Genomic DNA, 27,367 nt, shown 5'->3' on the forward strand with positions numbered 1-27,367 from the left:
GTAGCCCCTCAATCAATATTTCTTAAAATTTAGACTTAGAAATTATACTAATTGTATATTATTTTTTTTAAAAAAATATTTAGTTGTTTTAGACTGGAGATAGTTGAGTCAGCAGGCTCTGTCTTGCATGCATGGGCACTGGTGGTGGGATGGGTACTCGATCATTGTATAACTGAAACCCAAGCACAACAACTTGTAAGTCTACAACTGTACCTCATGGTGTTTCACTAATAAAAAATAAATTTTTAAAAAAAGAATAATATAATCACAATGACTAAAGAGCACTTGAATTTTATTGACCAGGGAATTAATAAAAATCGCCTTTATTTCATGAAAAATTACTTATATAGAAGGAAAATATTATATAATGTAATTAACTCATCATTCAACTGATTTTTGATGACCCCTCTCCCCCAGCAGGTGTTTATGGATCCTGACTGCCACACCTGACCATAAACCAAATGTTGATGCTCGGGGGTCAGAATGCATTGAGCTCAGACTCTGAGACACAGGGTCCCACTAGCAGCCCCTCCCCGCCGGGCCCACTGCCAGAGACAGTGTTGAGGGGGTCTCTTGATTATTCTGGTGGACCATGTGATACAAGAAATTGAACGTCGGTCTCACCCTAACCCATGTACTACCTCTCAGGACTCTCATTTTTTTTTTGTTTTATTTGTATTTTCTGACAGCTTTTAAAAGGAAAATCTGGAAGCTTTATACTGAGGATTAAAACCTTATAATGTCTTCCCAGTGACATTGTTCTTATAAATGAATAGTTATTGTTTCTCAGTTTAACAAAAGAAACTCAGTATTTTCACCCTTATCAGAATCCCTACAAATGCTTGCACATGATGCCCTTTGAACCTGTGATTTAATTTAACTTGGTGTATTTCTTTTTAATTGCAGACAAAACATGGATGCACACACCAGAAGCATTATCAAAACATTACATTCCCTATAATGCAAAGGTAAAATGGTCCTTGTGACTTGTGCTTGTTATAGAGTTTGTTTAGTGTTAAAGGTAAAACAGTCATTGAATTTGTTTGTTTGTTTGTTTGTTATTGGTAATCCAAAATTGTCCTTAGAAAGGTTGGTCATGTATTGCATATATTTGCTAGATGAGCCTGAAAAAAATATAAATGATATCATACTGTCATATATAGTGTGGAAAGTTATTTTTCTCTGCAAATAAATGAGCTTTTTAGATTAAAAAATCTTTATGATTTGTTTAAGTGATACATATATTTTATTCAACTAGTGATGGCTGTTACTAAGATTATTTGCAATATCATGACTTGTAGGAGATAAAACAATGAGTAAGCTTTAAGACATACAAATGCTCTGATATTCAGATGGATATGACATTTTATTATCTCATTCCTACTTTGGACAAACTTGCAGGCTATCGAAAGTAGCCTGCCCACAGGGCAGAGTCTGGCAAACTCCCCGTGGCGTACCAAATATGCCAAATACCAGTAACAATGATGGGTCTCATTCTCCTAAAGAGCCTTGAATATAATCTCAGGGCTAGGATGAAAGAGACGTTACTGGGGCCTGCTTGAGGCAATCGACGAATAACAGGATGATGAATGAATGAATGAATTCAGATGGATATAAAAGCTAAACTGGAAATAGAGTAATGAGCTTCAATTTTAGTGAACATAATTATCATACAATAACAAATAAAGCAAGTATTATGAACACACACACACAAGCATACGTACAAACATTCTTTGTTTCTTGTAGTGGAGTACATAAGAGTGGGGGTTGGTCTGGTGACACTGAAACCCTTCTGTCAGGCTATCAGAAGAGGCAGACTGAAATCTTTTTTCTTCCCTTCTCTCTGTGTTGCTGTTATGTTGCTGGTAGTAGACATCACATGCTTGGTTGTAGTTTTCACGTTCATGGTCACAGTCCTCTTGTTGTTCATCAATTTGCTCGAGCGGGCCCAGTAACGTCTCCATCATGAGACTTGTTGTTACTGTGTTTGGCATATCGAATATGTCATGGGTAGTTTGCCAGGCTCTGCTGTGCAGGCGAGATACTCTCAGTAGCCTGCCTGGCTCTCCGAGAGGGGCAGAGGAATCGAACTCAGGTCGGCCATGTTGGCTGCTTGCAAGGCAAACGGCCTACCACTGTGCTATCACTCCAGCCCTTTCACATTCACAAAGAGCAATTAACACTAGTATCCTGCTCAGCTTGTGGGGTGGTGCCAGGTTGCCCTGATGCTTATAAGGCAGGTGCTCTGCCACTGAGCTATGCTTGGGCCTCTGAATGTGAAACTCTTGGGCAAGATCTGAACACAGGTGAAGTTTCTCCTTCAAAAATAAATCCTGTATTTGCTTTGGTTTCAATCTTTTAAATTGATTGTACTAAGCCCATCCTTATTATTCAGGATAATCTCATAAAGTCAACTATCATAGTTCAATTATAGTTACAAAGGAAGTTGATAACAACACCAGTTAACATTTGATTGGATAACTAAGGTGTTGCATAAAACTAACCAGTACAAGTACTACTGATGAATAATGCTGAACAGATAAATTGAGAATGATTTAGTAGTAGGAAAAATCTGTTTGAGCAGTGAAATAACAAAATAATTTTCAATAAGATAAATGTGTAGTGAAATGAAAGTTTATTTGAATCACAAGAAATAGGAGGATAGGGGCTGGAGCAATAGTACAGCAGGTAAGGCGCTTGCCTTGCACACGGCCGACACGGGTTCGATTCCCAGCATCCCATAATTCCTGAGTGCACGAGCCAGGAGTGACTTCTGTGCATTGCTGGGTGTGACCCAAAAAGAAAAAAAAGAAATAGGATTATATTAAACTTCATATAAACTTATTTTAATGGAAAAATGGGGAAATACATACTAGCATTTATGTTGAAATGTTTTCAGTTTTAAAATAGTTTTGTGCTTTAATGTTGTGGTCACTTTAGCTATGCTTTAAATATTTTAGTTACACATAGTTTGGCTCCAAAATGTTCAAAATTTCAGAAATAGTCATTAAATATTTATAATTTATCTATTCTGGTCATGGGATATAAAATAATGGTATTGTATACTATAAAATAATAAACTGAAAGTATCATTTTATGTAAGGTTCATTCATATTTTTGTGGATGGGATTTCTTTCACATCCACCTGTTCTCAGGACTTACTCTTGTCTCTGTGGTTAGGAATGGCCCCTGTTAGTGCTTAGGGAACCGTATGTGGTACTGGGTATTCTGCACCTTGGGGCAAATGTATTACTCTTCTTATATTACTATATTACTTTTTTGATTTTTCAAAGCTTAGGTTACGTCTCATAAAAAAATCTGAGTTCATGAAATATGAAAATTGTGGGTCATAGGAGGCATGCAATGAAAGATGAAATAGAGTGGAAAGTAATGGACATTTCTGGACTCATATGGTGACCATAAGTTTGTTTCATAAAAGTTTAGCTCATGAGTTTTAAATCCATTTTCTTTAAATAGTAACCATCTTTTAAATTCTAGCAAAGACTTCACAAATTTCTTTTTTCTTCCTTCCTTTTTTTTTTTGGTTGGTGGGTGCATACCCAGTGTACTAAATACTGTGTTCAGGGCTTACTCCAGGCTTGGTGCTCTGTGCTCAGGCTCTGGTAGGCCCTGGAAACCATATGGCTTGCCAGGTATTGAACTCAGGTTACCTGTGTGCAAGACAAGAGCCCTACACACTGGAATATCGCACTGACCCCAGTATTGACTGATTTAAATCATAAAATAACAACTGTGAGAGAGAGTAAGTTAAAAGGACAAGTGTGTTTTAAATAAAAGAGCATCCAATTTTAGTTAAACTGTATGTCTTCATTAACTATGACATTTTAAAATGCTTTCTGAAATATGCCTATTAACATGTAGGTGAGATAAAAAATATATATATGGTAACGTGGAAATAAAGGTTTATTTTATGGTTCATTCTTGCATATGCTTTTTCTAAATTTGAATTGAACTCCTAATAAATGCCAGATTCTGATCTAGATAATAGGAATTCAGTGAACACATTAATATAAATTGCTTCATTCCTAAAATTTATATGTACTTAGTAAATAATATGAGTTTCTTCAGTAAGATAAATGTAAAATACATTTTACTCATTAATCAGTATTATTAGTATTATATACATTATATATATATATGCTATAGTGCTTTTTTGGGTATGTTTGTTTTGGTTTGGTGGCAACAGCTGTTGGTGCTAGGCTCTGTGCTAGACAATCACTTCCTGGCTGGCCTTGGGGGCCCGATGGGGTTCCAGGAATTGAACCTGGGCTGACTATGTGCAAGGCAAGAGCCCTACTCACTGTACTATTGTAGTACAATATGCCATAGTATTAACATGGTAGTTTTTTTTATGAACTCGAGTCCAAATTGTAAAATGTGCCATAGAAAAATCTAAGGCAGGCATTCGGTGAGTGGGAGATATGAAGACAATGTATTAAATACTGTGATCAAGGAAGAGCTATGGAAACAAACTAAGGGAGAGAGTAAAGCAGGAGACTACATGGTCAAAGAGTATTTAGGACATGACCGGCACCTTTTTAGTGGAACCATATTGCAAGTGGGGGACTAGCCAATTCAGAGTGTCTGCATTGCTGTAGGATGCTAGGAAGCCGTGCAGCAAGCACAATAGCTCAGAAGCAGCTAGGGGAGGATGGTCTCATCACATAGAGGGTCTTAGAGACCACTATAAAATCTGAGAAGCTGACAGGATCTATAGATGAATTGTGTACTAGTTTTCTGTTACTATTTTTAAAAAGAGGTGACTGAGACTGCTAAAGAACAACTTTTAAAAATCACTGTTAAGGAAAGTCATAATTTTCATTCTCTCCAACTTTTGACGAGATTGCCTGTCTTTTTATTTGTTTGTTTGTTTGTTTGTTTTAGACGATGCTCAGCAGTGCTTAGAGATTACTTAAACCACAAGCAAGACAAGTGCTGTACCCATTACGCTATCTCTCTAATCGCTGAATTTTCTTTTCTATGAGCATAAGAGTATGAAAACGTTGAAGGAACTTATTCCATTAGTTAGTCATTTTCCTGATTACTATGATAGATGTATTAAAACTAATTTAGTTATTTAATATTTTATTATACAAGGTGTAATCCCCATCGAAGGACAGATGAATATATATTTCTTATTAAATACTAACATTGTTAAAGCAGATGAGAATACAAATCTGTTCTGAAGTAATGCAGTAATTTTTAAGATCTGGCGATAGAGTTAGCATTCCTTGATTATCTATTTGTTCTATTCCAAGTTCTGAAAGTAATTGAATCCAAAACAAATAGAAACATGGATCTTGACCTTAAAAACTTAAGTCTTCCCGGGGGAATTAGAATATGTGAACCAAAGAATTTTGAAAGAAAACTAAATAGATGATAGCCAACAAAATAAAGATTGTATTTTACTGATTTTTTAAAAGAACAATTTCATGTATGAAATATGTATTGTTTGCTGGCAGTGTGTTTAATTGCAGAGAAAGTGTAACTGAACCTTGACTCTCAAGATATTCCTGATGTAATTGGGTGATTTCTAGTTTGTTTTTTCTTTAAATCTTTACAACCTAATCTGTTTCCATATATACATGTGTGTATATAAAATATATATACATGTACGTATACATGTATATATATTATATATATGGAAATATATATAGCTAGTTTTTTTTTTACTTAAAAATAGTTACAATAGCTAGTAGTAACAGTAAGGAGTTAGAACTTTAGGATTCTTGCACCTGTTTGTTCAAAATCTGTATGTTTAAAACTTCAAACCAAACCTGTTTATTGAGATAGGAAAATCAAGACCTTCACATGGCATATATGCAAAGACACTACCAGGGCATCTGTGCCAACAGCTCTACTCATGCTATCAGAATTTTATGGCCACATAGATATTGCCTCTTATCACAGTGATTGAAGTGAGCCTTCTCGAACTAAGTAGATTGAAGTGTCATATTTGAGTGCCCAAAGAGGTGCAAAGAGGTGCACGTGTGACTTGTCTATCCTTGGCTTTTCTTCCTTTCCAACTGAGATAGTAATTGTACCTACTTCATTAGATTACTATATGGTTTAAAAGAGTTGATATAAAAAAAATTCTTAAATCAATGTCTTCCCTATCAAAAGCTTATCTTTTATTATAGAAAGTGTTGTAAAGTTTGGAGTTGCTCTAGTTATTATCTCTTGAGAATACCTTTTGAACGTTCTTTTTTTAAGTTGAGGCAATGGGATTTACAAAGTTACTCATTGTTGAGTTTCAGGCGTAAAATTTTTGACATCAATCCCATTTGCACTATTATCTGACGAACAGGAAACAACATTTTTAGAATGTGTCCAGTAGTGTTTGTTTTTTCTGTTTTCCTCAGAAACAGTAGAAAGGTACCTGCTGTGGCCAGTCAAAAATTTTTGATTTGAGAAAGGAATGGCATTTTTTTATCCAAAGGTAGGTTTACGTACAAGAAAAGGCATTGACTGTTAAACAACACAAGTGCAATCTACTTTCCTATTCCTTTGACTTTGAATTATCCCAAAAGCATGGGAACTCATCCCTTTGAGATGTAAATTTTGAGCTCTTTGGAAATGGAAAAACTGAGACCCCACCCAGAGATGGGCAGATCCCCTAAGAATAGAATATGCTGTGTAATCTAAAGGTCTTGTTAAGAATATTCAAGGACCATCAAGAGTGCAGGGCCTTTCCTGAGAATACACCCAGATTAATTTGTAGACATCAGAGAACTCCAGGCCAAGACAGTTTAAAGAAATTGCATATAGCCTTTCCTAAAAGCCATTTTCTGTTTTTTTCACCCTTTAGAGAAGCTCGTGATTTTGCTTGACCACATATTTCTCTTTATCAACCCTCACATTTCTTTAAATAAAAACTATTTCGCTTCACTAAAAAAAAAATCAAATATAGAAATATAAGGAAGCTCATGCAAAGTTTTAAAATGGTATGGGGCTTAACGAAGAAATTAATAAAGAGAGAAAATTACAACATCATGTGGCCATGGTATTATGAGTCAGGGTAGAGAAAAGTTTTATGAAACTAAATCATTTTACTAATTCCTCTTATACTATTTTTGGTGAGTGTAGGATTCATTTCTCAATGGGATGGTTTATGACACAGAAGTAAATTTGGATCTTGGAATTAAGTGATACTTGTAATTCTTTTTAAAAAGAAATTAGCAATGAAATGTATTCATAATTAACCCAGTGAATCATTAGAAGCTGAGTAAAAGATATGCTACTATAACTTGTTGTGAAAATACTCAAAATAATATAGAATTCTAAACTCACAGGTTTCTTTCAAGCTTTTTTGTAGTAGCAGCCAAAAAAGCATTCCCAGGGGCTGGAGCGGTAGCACAGTGGGGTCTGGTGTTTGCCTTGCACATGGCTTGACCCGGGTTCGCTTCCCAGCATCCCATATGGTTCCTCAAGCACCACCAGGAGTAATTCCTGAGTGCAGAGCCAGGAGTAACCCCTGAGCATCGCTGGATGTGACCCAAAAAGAAAAAAAAAAAGAACATTTCCGATTTTACTGGTTTGTTTTTTGATACTGGGACTGGGGACAATAAGAATCATGGAGAGATGAATTGCATTTTATTTAATGAGTTTTTCAAAATTAGTTTTAAGTTAGTCTCAGTACATAGAACTGCTTCAAAACAATCAGTTCTCAATACTATCTATTAAATTATTTTCTTTTGTCCTATCTTTCTTTCTCCTCTTTTTCTTTTTGGATTATATCTAGTTGTACTCAGGGTTCATTCCCTAGTTATGAGCACTCCTTGATGATGTTCAGGTGACCAGAGGTGGTATTGGGTATTGAACATGTGTCAGTGCATAAAAGGCAGATACTTTACCTGCCATACTATTTTTCAAATAGCCTGGATTTTTAAAAAAAAATTATTTTGTATTTATTTAGTATCAGATTTATAGTGGGCTGTAGTGATAGCACAGCGGTTAGGGCTTTTGCATTGCACGAAGCCAACCCAGGTTTGATTCTTCCACCCCTCTCTGAGAGCCCAGCAAGCTACCGAGAGTATTTCGCCCTCACTGCAAAGCCTGGCAAGCTACCCATGATGTATTCGATACGCCAAAAGCAGTAACACAATTTGTTGTGAGACGTTACTGGTGCCTGCTCGAGTAAATCGATGAACAACAGGAACACAGTGCTACAGATTAATAATGCAGTGACTTGCAGGGCCTGCCATATAACTTTGCAAGCATATGGTTTTGAGTTTAGATCTCGGGTACCTCAGATGTACCCCTGGCAGCTTCCTATTAGAAGCTGGCACCCCTGATGTCTGTGATATTGGCATCATATATGTTTTTAAATCTCTTTTTTGTAACTACTTTTAATAATGCTACTATGTACACTTTATGTGCATTCCAAAGACTTCAACCCTCCTTCGTTCTCCCTCTGCCAGTGCTGATCTATCCTCCTTTTCTTTCTCCTGTGCTGGAGCTTTTATCCAGAGCCAATGACATGCCAGCAGATAGGTGCTCTACAGTCAATTACCTCCACAGCTTATTTCAAACATTTAACAATTGAACTTTTTATTATCATTTTTATATATTGAAAAATGTGATGCTGCCATGGATAATTTACATTTTTAACTATTTGGAAATATCCCTTAAGTGCTAAGGCACATGAAGTGTAACAGAAAATATTTTAAGTGTGTTATAATTGACACAGTAACAACAAAGTCTCCAATGGAGATGTTACTGGGCCCACTCGAGCAAATCGATGAACAACGGGAGGGCTTTTACTTTACTATAATTGAAATATTTTTAATTTTCATTATAATTTCAGTTTTGTGTGTTCTTAAAGTACAAGGAAAATGGGAAGGAAAGAAAAAATGAAAACAAACATCTTTCATTACTAAACCTCATTTTGAGGGATGAACCTAAGTAATTTAATTTCTAAAATGTGAGTGCTTATTGTAAAGAGGATGCTAGGGTTGCGGTTGTTGGTTTTCTCCCCCTCTTTTGCAAAATAAAGGAAACAGATATTAAACATAACTGTGAAGTACATCTTCAATGAAATATTATTACTCTACCAAAAAAATTCTTTAAAAAACTCAATATAACTACCACAGTAAAATTGCATTTATATCAAGATATAACTGCTTATTGTAAAATTTCACTATGAAATAATGTCCTTTCTTAAAAAGTAAAATAAAAACATTCAGGATATTACAGATTTAAAGACTTTTAATGTTGAAAAGGACTTCAGGAATTACTTTTTCTGATTTCATCATTTACTTGATAAAGCAAATTGAGGACTAGGAAAGTGCCAAGTTATTTGTTTAAGCTTTACACAGCAAGATGATAGCAAAATTAAGTCTAGAAATGAAGTCTCCCACTCAGTGTTCTTTTCTTTACTGTTGCAATTGTTTGATCCCAGTTTTAAAGAGATGATAATAATAGTGGGCTAGAGCGATAGCACAGTGGATAGGGCGTTTACTTTGCACGCAGCCAACATGGCCGACTCGAGTTCGATTCCTCCGCCCCTCTCGGAGAGCCCAGCAAGCTACCGAGAGTATCTCGCCCGCACGGCAGAGCCTTGCAAGCTCCCCGTGACATATTCAATATGCCAAACACAGTAACAACAAAGTTCCAAAAAAATGGAGACGTTACCGGGCCCGCTGGAGAAAATCGATGAACAACGGGAGGACAGTGACAGTGACAGTGATAATAATAGTGTTATTAAGTGTTTGATGAGATTAATATTATTCAAATAACTATAGAAAGTAGGACTAAGAATGAATAGATAAATGGGAAGATTAACAAGAAAATAATAGCACATACCATTTTACAATAAAAAAACATGGAAATTTATTTGAATATAATTGAAGAAAAAGTGAATCAAAATAGATACTTAATCTAAGATATATATATATATATCTTTATATATATATATATATATATATATATATATATATCTTTACCCAAGGATTTATTATTTCCTCAAAGACTGCTCTGGAGATAAAGAACTATAATTATTAAAATCACATTAAGAGTTTGGCATCCTTATGTTTTTTCTTAATAGCACATATCATTTTTTGACAATGTGTACAAATGAGTGATGTGCTTAATAGCCTACTCACATTTCATCCCTCTACCGTGCTTCAGTCCTCAGCTGTTGTTGCATTTTTCAGATTTAATTTTCTAAGATTACAAAATTTGCATTTTGTTCCAAAATTCTAGAAACTTTATTTCCCTCTGGTACTTAATTTTTTTCATATATTAAAATAAATCTTATCACTAACACAATTTACAATTTCTTCTCCTATTTATGAGATATTTATTAGATTTAAATTTTTTTCTATATAATGTTTCTCTTACTAAGTCTAAATCATCCCAGTATTCGGTGGACTGTTTAACATTTAAAAACTCTGCCTATTTTTTTAGATTTTTTTTGCCTTGGAATATTACTCACTGTTATACTTCCTTCATTATTTCTGTTGATAAAATATCTGAATTCACCTCAGTATCCCCATGCATGCCCTAACTTTTTTGTGTGAGTGCCTGAGACTTCATTATTTATCATTAAATTTTAATAACATAGCTTATTGGTGTAATTGAAGTCTCAGCACAAATTTTTAGCAATGTTTTGGAACCAGAAAATTAACTCCTCGGCTGTATTGCAAAGGTTGCCAAAGAAAATTAGAAAATCACGCCTCTACTTTTCAAAATGCAAAACTGAATTCACTTAAACAAAGACTTATATGTGATAATTAAGAGTTGTTATACTATTAGTACTACAGAAACAATAGGTTAGGATTAGAAATCTATGTGATCAAAAGAGCACAGACTTTGGAGTCATATCATTTAGTTGAAAGCATACTTACACATATACACACACACACATATATATTGTAATCTGTGTCATATAAATATATATCATATGTGATATATTTTACTATTTGATAAAACACTGTTACTATGGAAGAAAACTTGCACATTTTTTAAACAACCAATTTACAGATTGGCTTTTTGTTTTCTTAGAGTACAGCATATTTATTAGATTAGCCCCAATTATTTTTTGCATATTTGAATATATAATTATGCCAAAATTCAATGTTATGAAATACTTGAACCAAATTGAATAGACTTGCACAATCCCCTCTCTCCCTGCTCTGTCTCCCAGGCAGATTTTGTCTGATGGAGTTACACACAAATGGTAGTAGGCAAGGCAGAGATAGCTAATTGCTTCCTGGGAGATTTAAACTCAGAGAAGCATAAATCATCTCTCCCACACTCTGTAGGTGAATTGAATAGTATCCTGGGCAGGGAAGCCAGCAACACTGGGCTTGATTTGCCTTTAGTTGCACCTCAGTGATAATCCTAAATAGTAAAACCTGGTGAGCTAGATTGGCTGGGTTTTGCATGTACTTACTAGGATTCCCACACTATTTTCTCGGTTTCCAGACTTTTTTTTATTGCTCATTAGAATGGTCTTGCACTTCTTGCTCACACATTCACTGAGATAATGGAATGAAAACAAAGCAAGTCTTTCAAACAGAGAAATCATTTCCATTTGTAAATCTTCAGAGCAAATAATATAGCAACTACTGGGGAAAATGAGTGAGATTAAACATATCTGAGTATTTCCATGAGAAAAATGTCACTAATATTGTTAAAGTGTGTACTAAGAGGAAACAAAAACTATATAAATTAAGAAATGAAGTGAGAAATCTATGGAACACTGCATGCTTGTAATACAATGTGGTTATAGCAGGTAAAGATACTGTAATTAGTGGGATATCTGTACTGTTTTTGAGAAGGTAATAAAACAAAAATTTATAGCAGAGATATAACAGAGTATAGAGTTCGATTTGCTTGAGCGAACCCTGTAACGTCTCAATTATGATAATTGTTACTGTGTTTGGTATATCAAATATGTCACCTGTAGCTTGCCAGGCTTTGCCGTGCGGGCGAGTAGCTTGCTGGATTCCCCTTTCCGAGAGGGGCAGAGGAATCGAACTCGGGTTGACCATGTTGGCTGCTTGTAAGGCAAATGCCCTACCAGCTGTGCTATCGCTCCAGCCCAATAGAGTATACACTTATGAGCATTATATAGCAATAATATTTTCACAAGTGTAGCTTGCATTTTTAAGGTGATTTAGTAAATATATGTTTGATGTACAGTTTGCAAAACATTTCACAGAATGTTTCCTATAGTAATAAAAACCACAAAGGATACAAGCACATAATTTCATAGCAAATGAAACTAATAACAGGACTCTAAAGTGCTGAAGCTCATCATTAACCACAGTTAAAAAAATGAAAAGTTTTATACTATAAAAAGTTAATAGATTATTATGAATTTAAATGATTTTCAGTTTTATTATGAATGATATCATATTGGGGTGATATATAAAATGTATCTATAGTGAGTTTGATTTTAGGGTAAAACTTAATAGTCTAGGACATAAGTTTGTAGTTAAAGTACTGCTTATAAAAGGCATAAATGCTTTATATAATGCACTTCCCACAGTCTTATGAAAGAGATCCGCTGCAAGGATAATAAAAGATTGGATGATTGGAAGAACAAGACCTCGTGGGTCTCATATTTACCCTTACTTATGTAAGTCTTTAATAAAGGCAAAGATAACAATTGTAGCAAGAAAAAGATTATACACTGAGCATCAGGATCCTAAGAAGCTTCTAGGCACAGAACTTCAAAGTCTTTGCTTAGTCTCACAGATTCATTTTTAGATTATAAATCTCTTCTCAGTTGCATTGCTGGGTGACAGGACTGTAATGACCAGATTGAGTGTGTGATAGGTGCTGATGAGTCAGATATATCCTGGGTCTAGACAGTGAATTTTAGGTCTTATAGAACATCTCTATAGAGAGAGACAAGAAATAATGAAAAGCCCAGAATAGAGAGTATAGTATTTTTTGACCGCTTAGTAATTGGAAGACTACTGCTCCAATCTTGCATTTTAAGAGTTCTAAAAAAATCCTGTCATAAACCCATTTAATTTAATTTATTTATTTATTTATTTAATTTAGTGAGACACCATAAGTACAGTTGTGGACTTAAAAGTTTTTGTGCTTGGGTTTCAATTATACAATGATCAAATACCCATTCCTCCACCAGTGCCCATTTCCCACCACCACGGATCCCAGTATCCCTCCCACCGCCCACCCCCCCCATCCCACTCTGCCTCTGTGGCAGGGCATTTCGCTCTGTAATCTCTCTCTCCTTTTGGGTTTTGTGGTTTGCAAAAGAGGCATTGAGTGGCAATCATATTTTGTCTATAGTCTACTTTCAGCATGCTTCTCCCGTCCTGGGAGTATCCTCCCAACACCCTTTATTTGGTGCTCCCTTCTCTATCTGAGCTCCCTTTTCCCCTAGCATGTGTGGCTGGCCTCCAAGCCATGGAGCAAAATTCCTGGTACTAATCTCGGCCATTCTTGGGTGTTAGTCTCCTATTTTGTTACTTTATGTGTCTCAGATGAATGCAATCTTTCTATGTCTATCCCTCTCTTTCTGACTCATTTCCCTTAACATGATACTTTCCATGTAGTACCACTTGTATGTAAATTTCATGACTTCATCTTTTCTAACAGCTACATAGTACTCCATTGTGTAAATGTACCAAAGTTTCTTTAACCAGTCATCTGTTCTCGGGCACTCAGGTTTTTTTTCCAGATTCTGGCTATTGTAAAGAGTGCTGCAATGAACAAACAAGTGCAGATGTCACTTCGACAATACATGTTTGCTTCTCTGGGATATATTCACAGGAGTGGTATTGCTGGGACAAATGGGAGCTCAATTTCGAATGTTTTGAGAATCGTCCATACTGTTTTCCAAAAGGGCTGAACCAGTCAGCATTCCCACCAGTAGTGAAGGAGGGTCCCTTTCTCGCCACATCCGCGCCAGCACTGGTTGCTTTTGTTATTGTGGATGTGGGCCAGTCTCTGTGGTGTGAAATGATATTTCATTGTTGTTTTGATCTGCATCTCCCTGATGGTTAATGATTTGGAGCATTTTCTCACGTGCTTTTAGCCATTCAGATTTCTTCTTTGAAAAACTTTCTGTTCATTTTATCGCCCCATTTTTTGATGGGGTTAGATGTTTTCTTCTTGTGGAGTTCAACCAGTACTTTGTATATCCTTGCTATCAACCCATTGTCAGATGTGTATTTGGCAAATATTTTTTCCCATTCTATTGACTATCTTTGTATTTTGATCACTGTTTCTTTTGAGGTGCAGAAGCTTCTTAGTTTAAGATAGTCCCATTTGTCTATCTCTGTTTTCATTTGCTTGGCCAGCGGTGTGACATCTTTGAAATCACCATTAGCTTCAATGTCATGGAGGGTTTTGCCAACTTTTTCTTCAATGTACCTTATGGATTCCGGTCTGATGTTGAGGTCTTTAATCCACGTTGATCTTACTTTTGTATGTGGTGTTAGGCAGAGATCTGAGCTCACTTTTTGCATGTAGCTGTCCTGTTTTGCCAGCATTTGTTAAAGAGGATTTCTCTGCTCCACTTCACTTTTTTTTGCCCCATTATCAAAGATTAGATGATAATATGCTTGGGGGGAGATGTCAGTATATTCAACCCTGTTCCATTGGTCTACAGCTCTGCCTTTTTTCCAGTGCCATGCTGTTTTAATTGTTACTGCTTTGTAGTAGAGTTTGAAGTTAGGGAGGTTGATTACTCCCATTTTCTTTTTATCAAGAATTGCTTTAGCTATTCGTGGGGGCTTATTGCTCCATATAAATTTCAGGAGTGTTTGCTCCATTTCTTTAAAGAATGTCATGGGTATCGTTATGAGGATCACATTGAATTTGTACAGTGCTTTGGGAAGTTTTGCCATTTTCACAATGTTAATTCTCCCAATCTATGAACAGGGAATATTTTTCCATTTCCTCGTGTCCTCTTTTATTTCCTGAAGTAGCATTTTGTATTTTTCTTTGTACAGGTTCTTTACTTCCTTAGCTTATTAGCATAAACCCATTTTAAATAGGTAAAAAATGTTTTTCTTTTTCTTAAATTTATGTTATGCACTTGTAGATGATCAGGTCAAAGCTATCTTCCTGATGAAGAAGACTTTGTCTTGAGAGTGTCGCTATATTTTCTTTCCACCATGTGTATTCATAAAATGACTATGAAACCCATGGCTGTCTCTCGCTGTCTGCGTTCAGTGGTCTCGAGCCACTTCCTCTCCTAGGACGGCTGATACCAAGGGCAGATGAAGGAAAAAATGAGAGCCAGGCTGACTGGTATCAATTGTAGTTTATTCCAATCTCATCTCCATTCTCGTCTGACTCTCCTTCTTCGAGTCTCTTTTCTTTCTCCTGGACTCCCCTTGATCCTCCCTTATGCCCTCATTCTCCTTGATTCCTTTCTCCTGGACCCTGCTCCTACATTCTTCTCTGCATTTTTCTCCTCTATATTCTTCTCTGCATTCTTCTCCTCTATATTCTTCTCCTCCTTTGCCAGCTCTCACAGCCTTACTTATATCCCCCCATAATCCTGGGTTCCGGTAGCAATTACATCTAAGTGTGGTTATACAATCAATGGATGTAAGATCCCTTCCTCAGGGGAAGCTTCTTCAAGGACAAACTCATTCAGCAAGAAGAACCACTTAAGGGCAAAATAACCATCTATGGGTGCATTTCTACTTTCCTTAGTCCAACAATCACTAAACATACATCTTAATTTTACTTCTTAATAATATTAGTTATTTTGTATGGACACAGAGATACATTAAGCTTATGGGATGGCTCTCCTGGGAGCATCTCTTTATAGATCCCAAACTACATTGCTCAGGTCAGATTAGTTTTCCCGAATTCTAGCAGGGTCCTAATCCAGTTGTTACTTTTTGGATCATGACAGAATTTGTTCATGACCATGCTCTTAATTTATGTTAAGTATTATGGCACTTTGGCCTCACCCATTTCGATGCCACGGTAGTTCACCGTTTGCCCTAGGTTCATCCAGTTCCTCATCGGGACCCTGCTTTTGGGGTACTAGGAAGAAAGGCAACTGAGTCGAGAGAACAGATGTCCAGGAGTGAATATTATTTGGAGTCAATTAATTTCCCAAGTTACAAAAGCATAGCATTAATTGTCTTCCTGTGTCTATCCACAAAGGACATTGTTCTGAAGTAACTATGCAAAAGACATGAGGAGAAGAGAAAAGCAATGTTACATTTACGAATATAAATCCAGTGTCCTTAGAAGGATCTGACTTTACAAGTTAACAGAGTCTGATTAGGGTATACAGGTGATTGACCAGTTGGGGAAGCAGAGCACAAAAAAAGGGGTTACAGATAAACGTAGAAGAATGGGAGTGCCTCAGGAGCATTGTGATGGATATTACTAATCTGTGGCCAGGGAGAAAGGACAAATCAATGTTATCCTATACCACCATATGGGGTCAAGTGATGTGTTTCCTTATTTCTGTCCCCAAAAGATTTCCCAGGGATTTTATTTGGTTTATTAAATGACAATTTATTAATGTTAAATTCATGTGTGTACACACATACACATATATACTTACTACATTTATATGCACATATGTTTAAAATGCAAAAATACTAATTCTTACAGTTTTAAAGGATAATAGTAACAATTTCTGAATCTACCTTTATGTAGACATTGTATCTTTCAAATAAGCAATTATTTGAATCATTATAAAAAGAAAAAGATCTGCTTTTTCTAGTGACAGACCAATACTTTAAAAGTAATAAATAGTAAAGATCATCAGTATTATACTATAAATGTACTTGATTCTATCTCGTGATGAAATGTCTAAAAAGTAATCACAAAAAAAATCACAAGCATCAAAAATCCATTTTCCTTTGAACTACAAGATCACATATCATTCAAAGTGATTGCCACATGTCTTCCAAACGTTATAACCTTCATATCTGTTTATGCTTTTACATTCCAGTGAGATAGTCAGAATGAATACTACTATATTTTGGAAATAGTAATGCAGCCCCAGTGAGCTTATATTATTTGTCTAAGTTCACACCGTATAAAAAGTTTAAACTGATCTGTGCAGATAATGTTCTTTTAGGACCTAATAAATTTGAATTATACTCCTTTTTCTCTCTAAATTACCTTCTGTGGGGCTGGAGCAATAGCACAGAGGGTAGGTCGTTTGCCTTGCACGCGGCTGACCTGAGTTCGATTCCCAGCATCCCATATGGTATCCTGAACACTGCCAGGAGTAATTCCTGAGTGCAGAGCCAGGAATAACCCCTGTGCATTGCTGGGTGTGACCCAAAAAGCAAAAATAAATAAATAAATAAATAAATTACCTTCTGTAGTTTTAGAAATATAAAGTTAGAGAATATAAGTGTGTATATGTAGATAAAAATTATCATGTACACAACTTTACTTTTAATTTTTGTAATGAGGCATCATCCTGTATAGACATATAAAATATAAGAGAGTTTATCTTGAAGGTTGTAGACTCAATCCATGGGAGTGCTTTTATTTAAAAATTTTATTCTGGAGTTTTGGCCACATGTCGCCAGGCTCAGGGCCTACATCTGGCTCTGCAGTTGCTCAGGATCACCCTTAGTTAAACCCTGGACCATATGTAGTGCCTGGGATCAAATTTGCATCATCTATATGCAGTAGTTGCTTCCGTTTCATACCTTATTGTCCTATGCTCTGCCATTCTGTATTGTACCTACACAAATAGACATTTTAGTAACGACAGCATACTTATTCTGACTAGATTAAGAGCTCCCACATGCTTTGTGACATGCAAAGTTTATCACAGACTGTGCAGATTTATTTATAATGACTATTCTAAACAAGCATGCTTATTAAGAATGCATATTCTTCAGGTTAGACAGAGGGTACAGGAGCTGAGGCATTTGCCTTGCATGCCTCCAACACTGGCTTAATCCCAGCTCCACATATAGTCCTGGAAGCACCACCATGAGTGATCCCTGAGCTCTATAATCCAACACCCTATCTCCCTCATTGCCCCAAATAGGAGAAAATCCAGATTTTTTTATATATTTACTAAATATTTTATATATATCCTTACTCTGATTTATTAGGTTTATGAAACATGAAGCCTGCATTCTGGTTGTGATATAACCAAGAAATACCAGAAAGATGAGAATTTCATGTGAAAGGATACAAAGCAAAATAAATTAACACATCTTATTTTAATCAATAGTGTCCATCTTGCTTCCTATCATTCATTATAAGGAGAAAAATAAATTGGTCTTAGCTTCAGTTTTGTCTATATGTATACTAGTTCTAGCAGTATTAATAAGCATCAAAATCAGCTGGAGGTGATGATTTAGGAGAGGAAAAGAAAATTATACTGGAGGAATATTCCTTTGTTTTGCTGAAGCCTGACTGAATCAAGCCTTTGGAAACATAAGGGCTTAAAAAAAGAAGTAACTTCCCATGTATAATCTAAATAATTTTATAACCTATTTTTGGATATGTTTCGGTACTATAGGCCTATCACCACCAAAATTTCAGAATATATATCTTATATTCTCAAGCCTTGATGGAACTAGTCATTGGTTAATACCAGTCGTTCAACTTACACTTTAGGGGCACAGCGGGTAGGGCGTTTGCCTTGCACGCGGCCAACCCGGGTTCAATTCCCAGCATCCCATATGGTTCCCTGAGCACCTCCAGGAGTAACTCCTGAGTGCAGAGCCAGGAGTAACCCCTGTGCATTGCCAGGTGTGACCCAAAAAGCAAAAAAAAAAAAAACCCTCAACTTACACTTTAGTAATAATCCTGCTGGCATTATTAAGTTGTATATAACTGATTAGACATCTTTTCTCTTTTCACTCTCTTGATAATCTTTGGTTATTGAGTTTTAACAGTATTTTATTCTTAACCTATTTGGTTCATATAATGGCCCCTGTTTTACAAATAAGGAAATTAATATTAAGAACAATTAAATAATTTGCCCAAAGTTACATCATTAATAGAGAAGTGTCAAATTCAGAAAATGTGATATTAAAGCCACATATTAAAACAGTTAGCTGTCATCTTGTAAGCTGAGGATATATCATGTATGGGCCTTTCTGTGTTTGATTCTGTCCTGTTAGAAAAACTATGGTCTTGTGTCTCATTGTGTGATAGTACTGCTCTTGTGATGAAAGCAGTTTTTTCAATTTCTTCCTGAGCAATTGTCAGAAGGAAAAAGAATGTCTCCAATTGTCACAGACTTCTTCCAGAAAAAGTCAGTAGCTGTCTTCTCTTCCCATAACCAATTAGTTTTTCCCAGTCTTGAACACTCTGTGTCTACTTAAAATAGACCAAGTTTTCCAGAGTCATGTTTCCTCTCTTCTTTCATCTTGAAAATCTCATTTTGTTCAGAAAACACATTTGCTGCTCATTTCCATTTTCAAGACTACTCACACTTCTTAGGGATTCCACTACTAAGGAAAGCCCTGACAGGGTAAGAAGCAGTTGTGGGATTGCTTGCAGAGGAGACAGTACTAACTGGGTGGAGCAGATGGTTCTACAATTTGGTAAGCTCCAGGAGCGAAAGAAAACCTGGGAAAGAGTTCCATCCGATCGCCTCTTGAGAGAACCGACTTGAAAGGCTTTTTAATGGTGTTTTTCTGAAAAGACTCCTTTTCTTCTAAATATTAGATATGATTACAACTGCCATGGGTGTTGCATTTAGTATTACTCTCAAATTCTTTTCATAAATGACTGATTAATGTAATTACCCAGCTTATGTCAATTGAATCCCGAGATTAGAATTACTTTTAAGTATTTCTCTAATTAAAATGTTTAATTAAATTGTAGCTATAAATTACATACCGATATAAAAAGAGAATATATTTAGCTACCTATATTATATGTGTATATTATATATAGAGAGAGAGACAGAGAGAAAGAGAGAGACCTATAAGTCCTTCGAAATTACTAGATATACCTACTTGGATAAAATACCTACCTATAACCTAATCATAATGGATTTTATTTTATACTAACATGTTTATTAAAACACAGCTTTGTCACTTTATAAATGTTGGTTATAACATGTTCAACATGTTTTCATCCTAATAATACATTCCCTTGATTTAGTGCCACAGAAAGTCTCAAAATTAGTTCTAATGATGTTTCTTTGGTGAGCATTGTAGCAGAAATAATTTATCCTGTATTGCAGAAGAAAATAGCATAACTTTTATCTTCAGTATTAACAATGTAGAGAGAAGGGAAGCTGTAACAATGAACATATTGTTTGAAAAATAAAATCAAAAAAGATGTTATGATTTGCATGTATTTCACTTCGTAAAAATTGAGCTTAGAAACTAATTGGGACTTTTAAAAGCATGGGATTCTACTGAATTTTTTTAAAAATGGAATTGGAGGCTGCAGAGCAAGCTCAAAAGGTTGAAATATAGTGCTTTACATGCAGGAGATTTGGTTTGAGCTCCAGCAGCATGTGACTCTGAGTATTACTAGGAGTGACTCCCAAGCACAGAACCAAGACCAGCTCCAGAGCATTGCCCAAGCTCTCCCAACTCCATTGTGCCCAAACAAAACTAAACATAAACAAAAATTGCCAACTAAAAGCAAGGCCTGTATAAATTACCAACATGTTATATAACTTGCTGTGTCTTAAAGCTAACCCCAAGAGTTATTTCATGGTTGAGTAAATTAAATAGTTACATAGCAACTACTAATGGTTATTAGAAGATGTATAAGAGAATGATACAGACAAAAGTAATTCATATTTAATCCCTTTTTGAGAGTTACAGTACTTTCTCTGAAATACTTGGAAATAGCAGAGAAGGAAAGAGTTTGAAATAAAGTCAGCAATAAATATAAAGCTATTTTTATATCCATAGCTATTATAAAAATAAATATCTAGAGAGCTATTTGAAATTTAATGAACTATCAAACACTTCTGCCAGTGAAACCTCATATTAATCCACTTGTGTATCAAAATGTGATCAAATATATGAAACATTTTTATTTTATTTTCCCATGTCATTGGTAATTTATATAGTTAACTGATTGCATTGTTTTCTTTTTTGTAGTTGCCAAAGACTTTGTTGCCTAGTTATGGTCCACCTTTAGTAAATCTTAGGAATTGCATGCCTTTTGACCACTAATATTTGTTCTATATTCTTACCTTTTTTCCTTTTCTAATTTTTTCGGGGGCTGTTATGGGCCACACCTGGTTGTGCTCAGGACTTACCTCCTGGCTCTGAGCTCAGTGATCATTCATGGCAGTATCTGGGAACCTACCAGTGCCAGAGAGTGAACAATCCCACTTGGCCATGTGCAAGGAAAGTGCCTTACCCACTAGACTATCTCTGCAGCCCCTCTACGTTGTTTTACATTCTCTATTTTATGATTCTTTCTAGCTACATTAATATTTTAATATACAATAGAGGGCTTTTTTATCAGCGAATTTTGTTTAAGGTTTTTTTTTTCCTTTTAAGAAGAACTTTTCCTAGGTCCTTGGAAATTTAAAACCAATCACCAGCAAAATCTCCTTTGTCCTCCACCTCACCTCTGAGCTTTGTTTTTTTTTTCCTGCTCAAATGAAAACCAATTCTCTCTGAGGACCCTAAATCCTCTGCTGCCTTTCCCAAACTTAAGCACATTCCACAAGTCAAGTCAATAGATGTTTCGCCACACAATTCTCCCCAGAACTCCTGGCTAAGAAAACAAATTCTGCTTCTTTTTTGTTTTTATCCTAAAATCCTGAGGCTAAGTATTTAATTTCATCAAAGGGTGCCCCCTCCCTCTCCTAATTGATTTGACCACAATTCCAAGATCATAAATTGTCACCCTGCTTCATTGCTATTTGACCATAAAATTTCTCCATACTAGGGCAGCTGTTACTTAAAACACAGGTCACTATATGAACAGATGCCTATTTGAGGTGATAACTTCCTGTTAAATATTGTCAAGCAAATAGAGTATGATAACTCTTTGAATATGGCTTACATCTGAGTCACTCTTTGCATGAAGATGTATTGTTCTAGCTAGCAGTGGAATTATCAGTATCCAGTACTATTTATACAGAAAATGAAAACCAGTAGGTTAAATACTTTGGTCCAAAATCAATGTACTTATCTGTGTATATTGAAACAAATAGATTAGATATTAACACTGAGATATAAACACTGAGATGGTTTATATGACATGTATCCTCAATAATGTTTATTGACCTTCATAAATTAGACCATTGAATTGGGTGAGTCTTTAAGCAATTTATAGTCACTGACCCAGTTTGCCTTACCTTAAACTCCAGTCAGTCACGGTCACGGTCCTCCAGTTGTTCATCGATTTGCTCGAGCGGGCCCAGTAACGTCTCCATCATGAGACTTGTTGTTACTGTGTTTGGCATATCGAATACGTCACGGGTAGCTTGCCAGGCTCTGCCATGCAGGCGAGGTACTCTCGGTAGCTTGCCAGGCTCCCCGAGAGGGGCGGAGGAATCGAACTCGGGTCGGCCATGTTGGCTGCTTGTAAGGCAAACGCCCTACTGCTGTGTTATCGCTCTAGCCCTACCTTAAACTAATTCCCTTTATGTCATATTATTGACCAACTCTGTGACCTCCTAAGTGATATCACCACATACCTACTTGGTACAGCATTCCACTTTAAAAGCAAATATAAATATGTCAACCTAAAATATTAAATTTAAGAAAGAATTTTATGGATTTAGATTATTTGCAACATATTTAGCACCTAAAACATTCTAGTGTGATATTCCCTATACATTGTAATCTCTAAACTTAAATTGAATTCTATTACTCACTGTTTTCTTTCTGTTGTTTTATTTTTACTACAACAATATTGACATTTTTGGTATATATGGATACATTTCATAATTCATTTTTAACTTCAAATTTATATTAGCTTATTGGAGTTTTAATGGAACATTAAAATAATTAGGAGAACTGACATGACAGAAAACTTTCACTAACATTTATGGAATTTCAAGGTATTAAATAAAGCCCCAAACTGATATTAGTATCTGTAATAGGTTTGGGTAATATAGTATGAAACACTTTTATTTCAAGGAGAATCTTTTTCTTTTATTATAAAGTACTTCCATTTCTCTACTTGATTGAAGCAACTCTATTAAATGCTAATTTATTAAATATGCACACTGTGCTAAACTGTATTCTCATTTTCAGCAATCCCTAGAATATTTAATATAAAAATACTAATATCATTTTGTACTGATAGTAAAGGCTTGGGGATAAAAAGTAGATTCATCAGAATAATCAAGTAACAGTACAGCCAAGATTCAAATCTTAATGTCCACAAGGTTATAGACTTTTCTTTTTGGCTAGCTCTTTTTTTTTTCATTTGTTGTTGTGCTGTTGGTGATACTCCTTGGTCTCACAAACGTAGTTGCTGCACTTATACCCTTGAGTGTGATACAAAGGAGCTGAGTATTGCACTCAGACTCAAATACATGCATCAGTGCCCAGGGATTAAACTGACATACAGAGCTGATTTTCTAGCCCTGAGCCACATAATTCTTTTTAAGCATATGACTATGCATAGGCATAGTAATATTTTGAATCCATCATCCAGTAAACACATACACTTTGCAGATGAAAGAAAGTTAACCAAAAAAAATCCCCCCTGACTGGTGCTTATATGAGGGTTTTTATTTTACACGTAGATAAGTTGGTTAAGTTGCTCTCCAAGTAACTAAAAATTCAATCCATGTGGAGAAGATGGATCCCAACCCTCAAGTGTTTTTATAGTAGCAAGCCAAAATTAATTTCTGTGGAGAGACTAACAAGGCAGTTGAGAGAAGAGAGATAGTTATGTGCCTTTCTCATGACATTATCTCTACAATCCACCCACTTGCATTTCCTTCTGTAGGCTGCTGGCAGAATATCCATAGGCATGGCTTGACAGATGGGGTTCTAGCTAGGGCCCTCCAGCTCCAATAAGATGCCATCAATGGCTTTCAAAAGACACTTCCTCAAACTGTCTGGTGAATGAAATGCTATCTACTGTCAGATATAGAATTAATAATGTTAAAATGGCAGTAATACTTAGGATCTAGAAGAAATTCCATTCTATGGAGTTTATTGGGCTTTACGGAATAGGATTCCCGGTTTGTATAAATGTGTCAAATTGACAGTTCAGTTTCAGAATGTAAATTTTTGTAGCAAAGAGAGAATGTTGTTTGCTTCCTATTTCTTCATGTAGCACAACTTACAATTTCCATGGACATAAATAATTTTGAAATATAAACCAGATTAGCCCTGAATTGAGATATAAGGCTAGAATGTCATTGCTTAGACTTTTCTTGTCTGTGCTTTTTGGTAGAATTAATCACTTTTAAATGAAAAGAAGTAGTTCTTAGTATTGAGTCAATATATCTATTTTAAATTAATCCTGGTGGGTAAAGAAATAAGCGAATTGAATAAATAAAATTAAAATTATTTTAAAGACAGTTACTTTTAGATTTTATTGTATTATTAATGGAAGTAGATGTAATGGTTTACCTCAAGTACTAGTTTTGCACTTTGGAATAGAAAAGTCAGTATTTAATGTTAGTGTTTTAATAGCCCTTGACAGCATGATGGTAAATAAAAATGTATGGATTTTTGGAAAGAAAATTAACATATTTAAAAATAATTTGTATTTGTAAAGGTAAGATTTTATGTTATTTGGAATTTAAGTCACTAATCAGGTTACTAAATTTTTAGAAGTATTCCAATAAAAGATAAAGGTCTATGTTAATATCAGGATTAGAAATTTCAAAGGGCAGCTGAGAAATTCTTTTAGAAGCTTCCCAGGAATATGTTATGATTGATTTTTTTACAAAGGCCAAGAAAAATCAAATAAAATCAGCATATATTAAGGTTCAAATAAAACCAATCAAGTATTATAGTAAAGACTAAGTGGTGCTAATTAGTGATAACTGGCTTCAAGTATTATAAAAGCTAAAATCTTTAGAAAGAAAAAGTGCATGAGCTTAAAATATAAATGAAATTATCAAATTGAAGTTAGAAGTTTATAAGATTTGACCTAATGGTAACAAGAGAATAATAAATGCATTAATATAGTGAAAGCAGGATAAGTGCTCACTTTTAACAACTGGAAGAGAGAATTAGGCTAGTATTTAATGAGATAAAAGAGCATCTCTTCATGTCATAATTTTATTGGAAGACATATTTCTTAATGGAGATAGACTGGTTACAGTGAAAAGAAATATCAATTCTTTCCCTTATTCCTTTGTTGTAATTGCCAGGATACTGTCGTTATTTGATCCTTCTAAATTTTTCCATCTGTCACTTATTTCGCCAGAGTCATCAGCTTTCTATCAAACCAACATATTCCTTGAGCCCTACAAATAGAATCATGTTGAACATTAGAATACGGAAGCAAAAACAACTCATAAAATAATCAGGCACAAACCCTGATGCAACGTTACGTAAAATCTAGATCCAAACAAACAGCATCTGTATATCATTTACTAGTATTTATTAAAAGACACAAAGAGTTACTCATTCTTGTTGTATGTCAGATACTTTACCTGGGCGAGTTTTGCTGGCACTTTATTTATTTAATTTTGGGGTGCCAGGGCTTATTTGTGGTGTATTCCTGGCTCATTTCTGGCTCTAAATTTAGTGATCACTCCTGGTAGGATATAAGGGGACCTTATATGGTTCTGGGAATAAAACTCAGGTCACCCATTTTACAGGGCAAGTATCCTTACCAGTACTACCTCTCAGAAGCCCACTTTGAAGTACAGGAATATGTGTCAGTGACATTAAACAAACAAGAAGAGGGGGAGGAAAAGGAGGGAGGTAAGAAGAAAGAAGAATCTCAGAAATGTTAAAATTTAAAGGTTTATGAAGTGACAGAAGAACTCAAATGCATAACCATGTGACTCTAAATGTGTTTTGCTTGGTTTCACGAAGCCAATTTCATATAGCTTATAAAACCCTAGGTTTATCACTATGTCCTGTTACCTAGAACAATAACTGGCACTTAGTAAATCTTCAGTAAATAGCGGTTGAATAAAAAGGTTTTGTGAAGACACTACTTGTCTGTTTTTCTCCAATGCCTTTGTGGGACAGAGTCTCCTGCCCCTGTGCCTGGCTGTCCTTACTGGGCCCCTTGGAGGGGGACGGGTAGAGTTCCCCCCCTGGCAGAGCCCCGGCACCCGAAGACCTCCAGAAGCAGCCACAGCCATGCTGAGACCACTCTCCACATGTCTGGACAAGCCAAGCCTCATGCATGAAGGAACTGGCAGAGGAACCCAGGCATGCAGGTCCCGGGGCTGAGATCTCTACGCCTGCTCTGATGGAGACTGGGCCTTCTCCACCCAGATCCCCCATCTTCCAGTAGGTAGGCGTTACACACACCATCTGCCACTGGTGCCAGGTGGTCCCATCAACGGTCAAGACTCAGAGACTATAAAACCCAGCTCCCAGCTTCTGACATTTCATTATCTCGTTTTTACTTTGGAGAACCCAGCAGACTACTGAAAGTATCCTGCCCACACGGCAGAATCTGGCATACTTCCCGTGTCGTACTCAATATGCCAAATAGCAGTAACAATGATAGGTCTCATTCTCTCAGCCCTGAAGAGAGAATATGGCTCTTCTAAAATCCCAGAGCTAGGAAGAAGGAGACCTTACTGGTGCCTGCTCAAGGTAATCCACGAACAACAGGATGATCGTGATCGTGATCGCCTTTGTGGGGGGAGGGAGTTCTGATTTTCTGATAAAATTAGGTAAAACAACACGTTCGTAGTCACTGACATTGACCTTGTAAGAATTTGTTTCATCTCATCATTGCGGGTGCTTATATCACTAAACCTAGCAGATAATTCTTGGGGTAGGTGATGGTGGAGGAGGGAAAAGGACCCATGTTCTTTGTTTACACCTTCACAGCACACTAATGAAAGTTCTGCATGCAGCAGTGCATTACAGAATTAATCAGGTTATATTCATCACCGACAGAAAGTCTGTTAAAAGAAATAAATAAATATGTTTCAGAAGTACTGTTAGCACTTGCTCGTTTTTCACTGAGATTAGCTATGTGCAACCTATCAAGATCAGAAAGGTAGATATTCTTTCTTTCTACAGAATGAAGGTAGCAATTTAAATAGTAAAGTCTCTTAATGAGATCACTCATTTACTGTGACAGTCAAGTGTGAAGGAGAAGTTCATCTCCCAGCTTAGATGTTTTCTCCAAAACTGCCAGATTTTAAAGGAAACTTTAAAACTTAAAAAACTCCACTTTGGGGGCTAGAGAGAAATTATAGTGGGTCAGGCATTTCCATTGCATGAGGCCAACCTGGATTTGATCTACAGCACCCCATATAGCCCCATGAGTCCTGCCAGGAACACCAAGCCAAAAACCGAACCAAAAT

At 35.9% G+C, this 27,367-nt stretch overlaps 1 protein-coding gene across 5 annotated transcripts in view; it reads left to right on the plus strand.

Annotated features, from left to right (window-relative positions):
- Positions 1 to 27,367, plus strand: part of GULP1 (GULP PTB domain containing engulfment adaptor 1) — a 272,666-nt gene that overhangs the window by 177,176 nt on the left and 68,123 nt on the right. For all 5 annotated transcript variants that reach the window (XM_056111742.1, XM_056111744.1, XM_056111745.1 and 2 more), the window contains exon 4: positions 907 to 968. In XM_056111742.1, the coding sequence (XP_055967717.1) occupies positions 907 to 968 (62 nt within the window). The remainder of the gene's footprint in view (positions 1 to 906; positions 969 to 27,367) is intronic.

Source organism: Sorex fumeus, unplaced genomic scaffold (assembly GCF_029834395.1).
Source record: "Sorex fumeus unplaced genomic scaffold, SorFum_2.1 ptg000014l, whole genome shotgun sequence".
Taxonomy (NCBI): Eukaryota; Metazoa; Chordata; class Mammalia; order Eulipotyphla; family Soricidae; genus Sorex; species Sorex fumeus.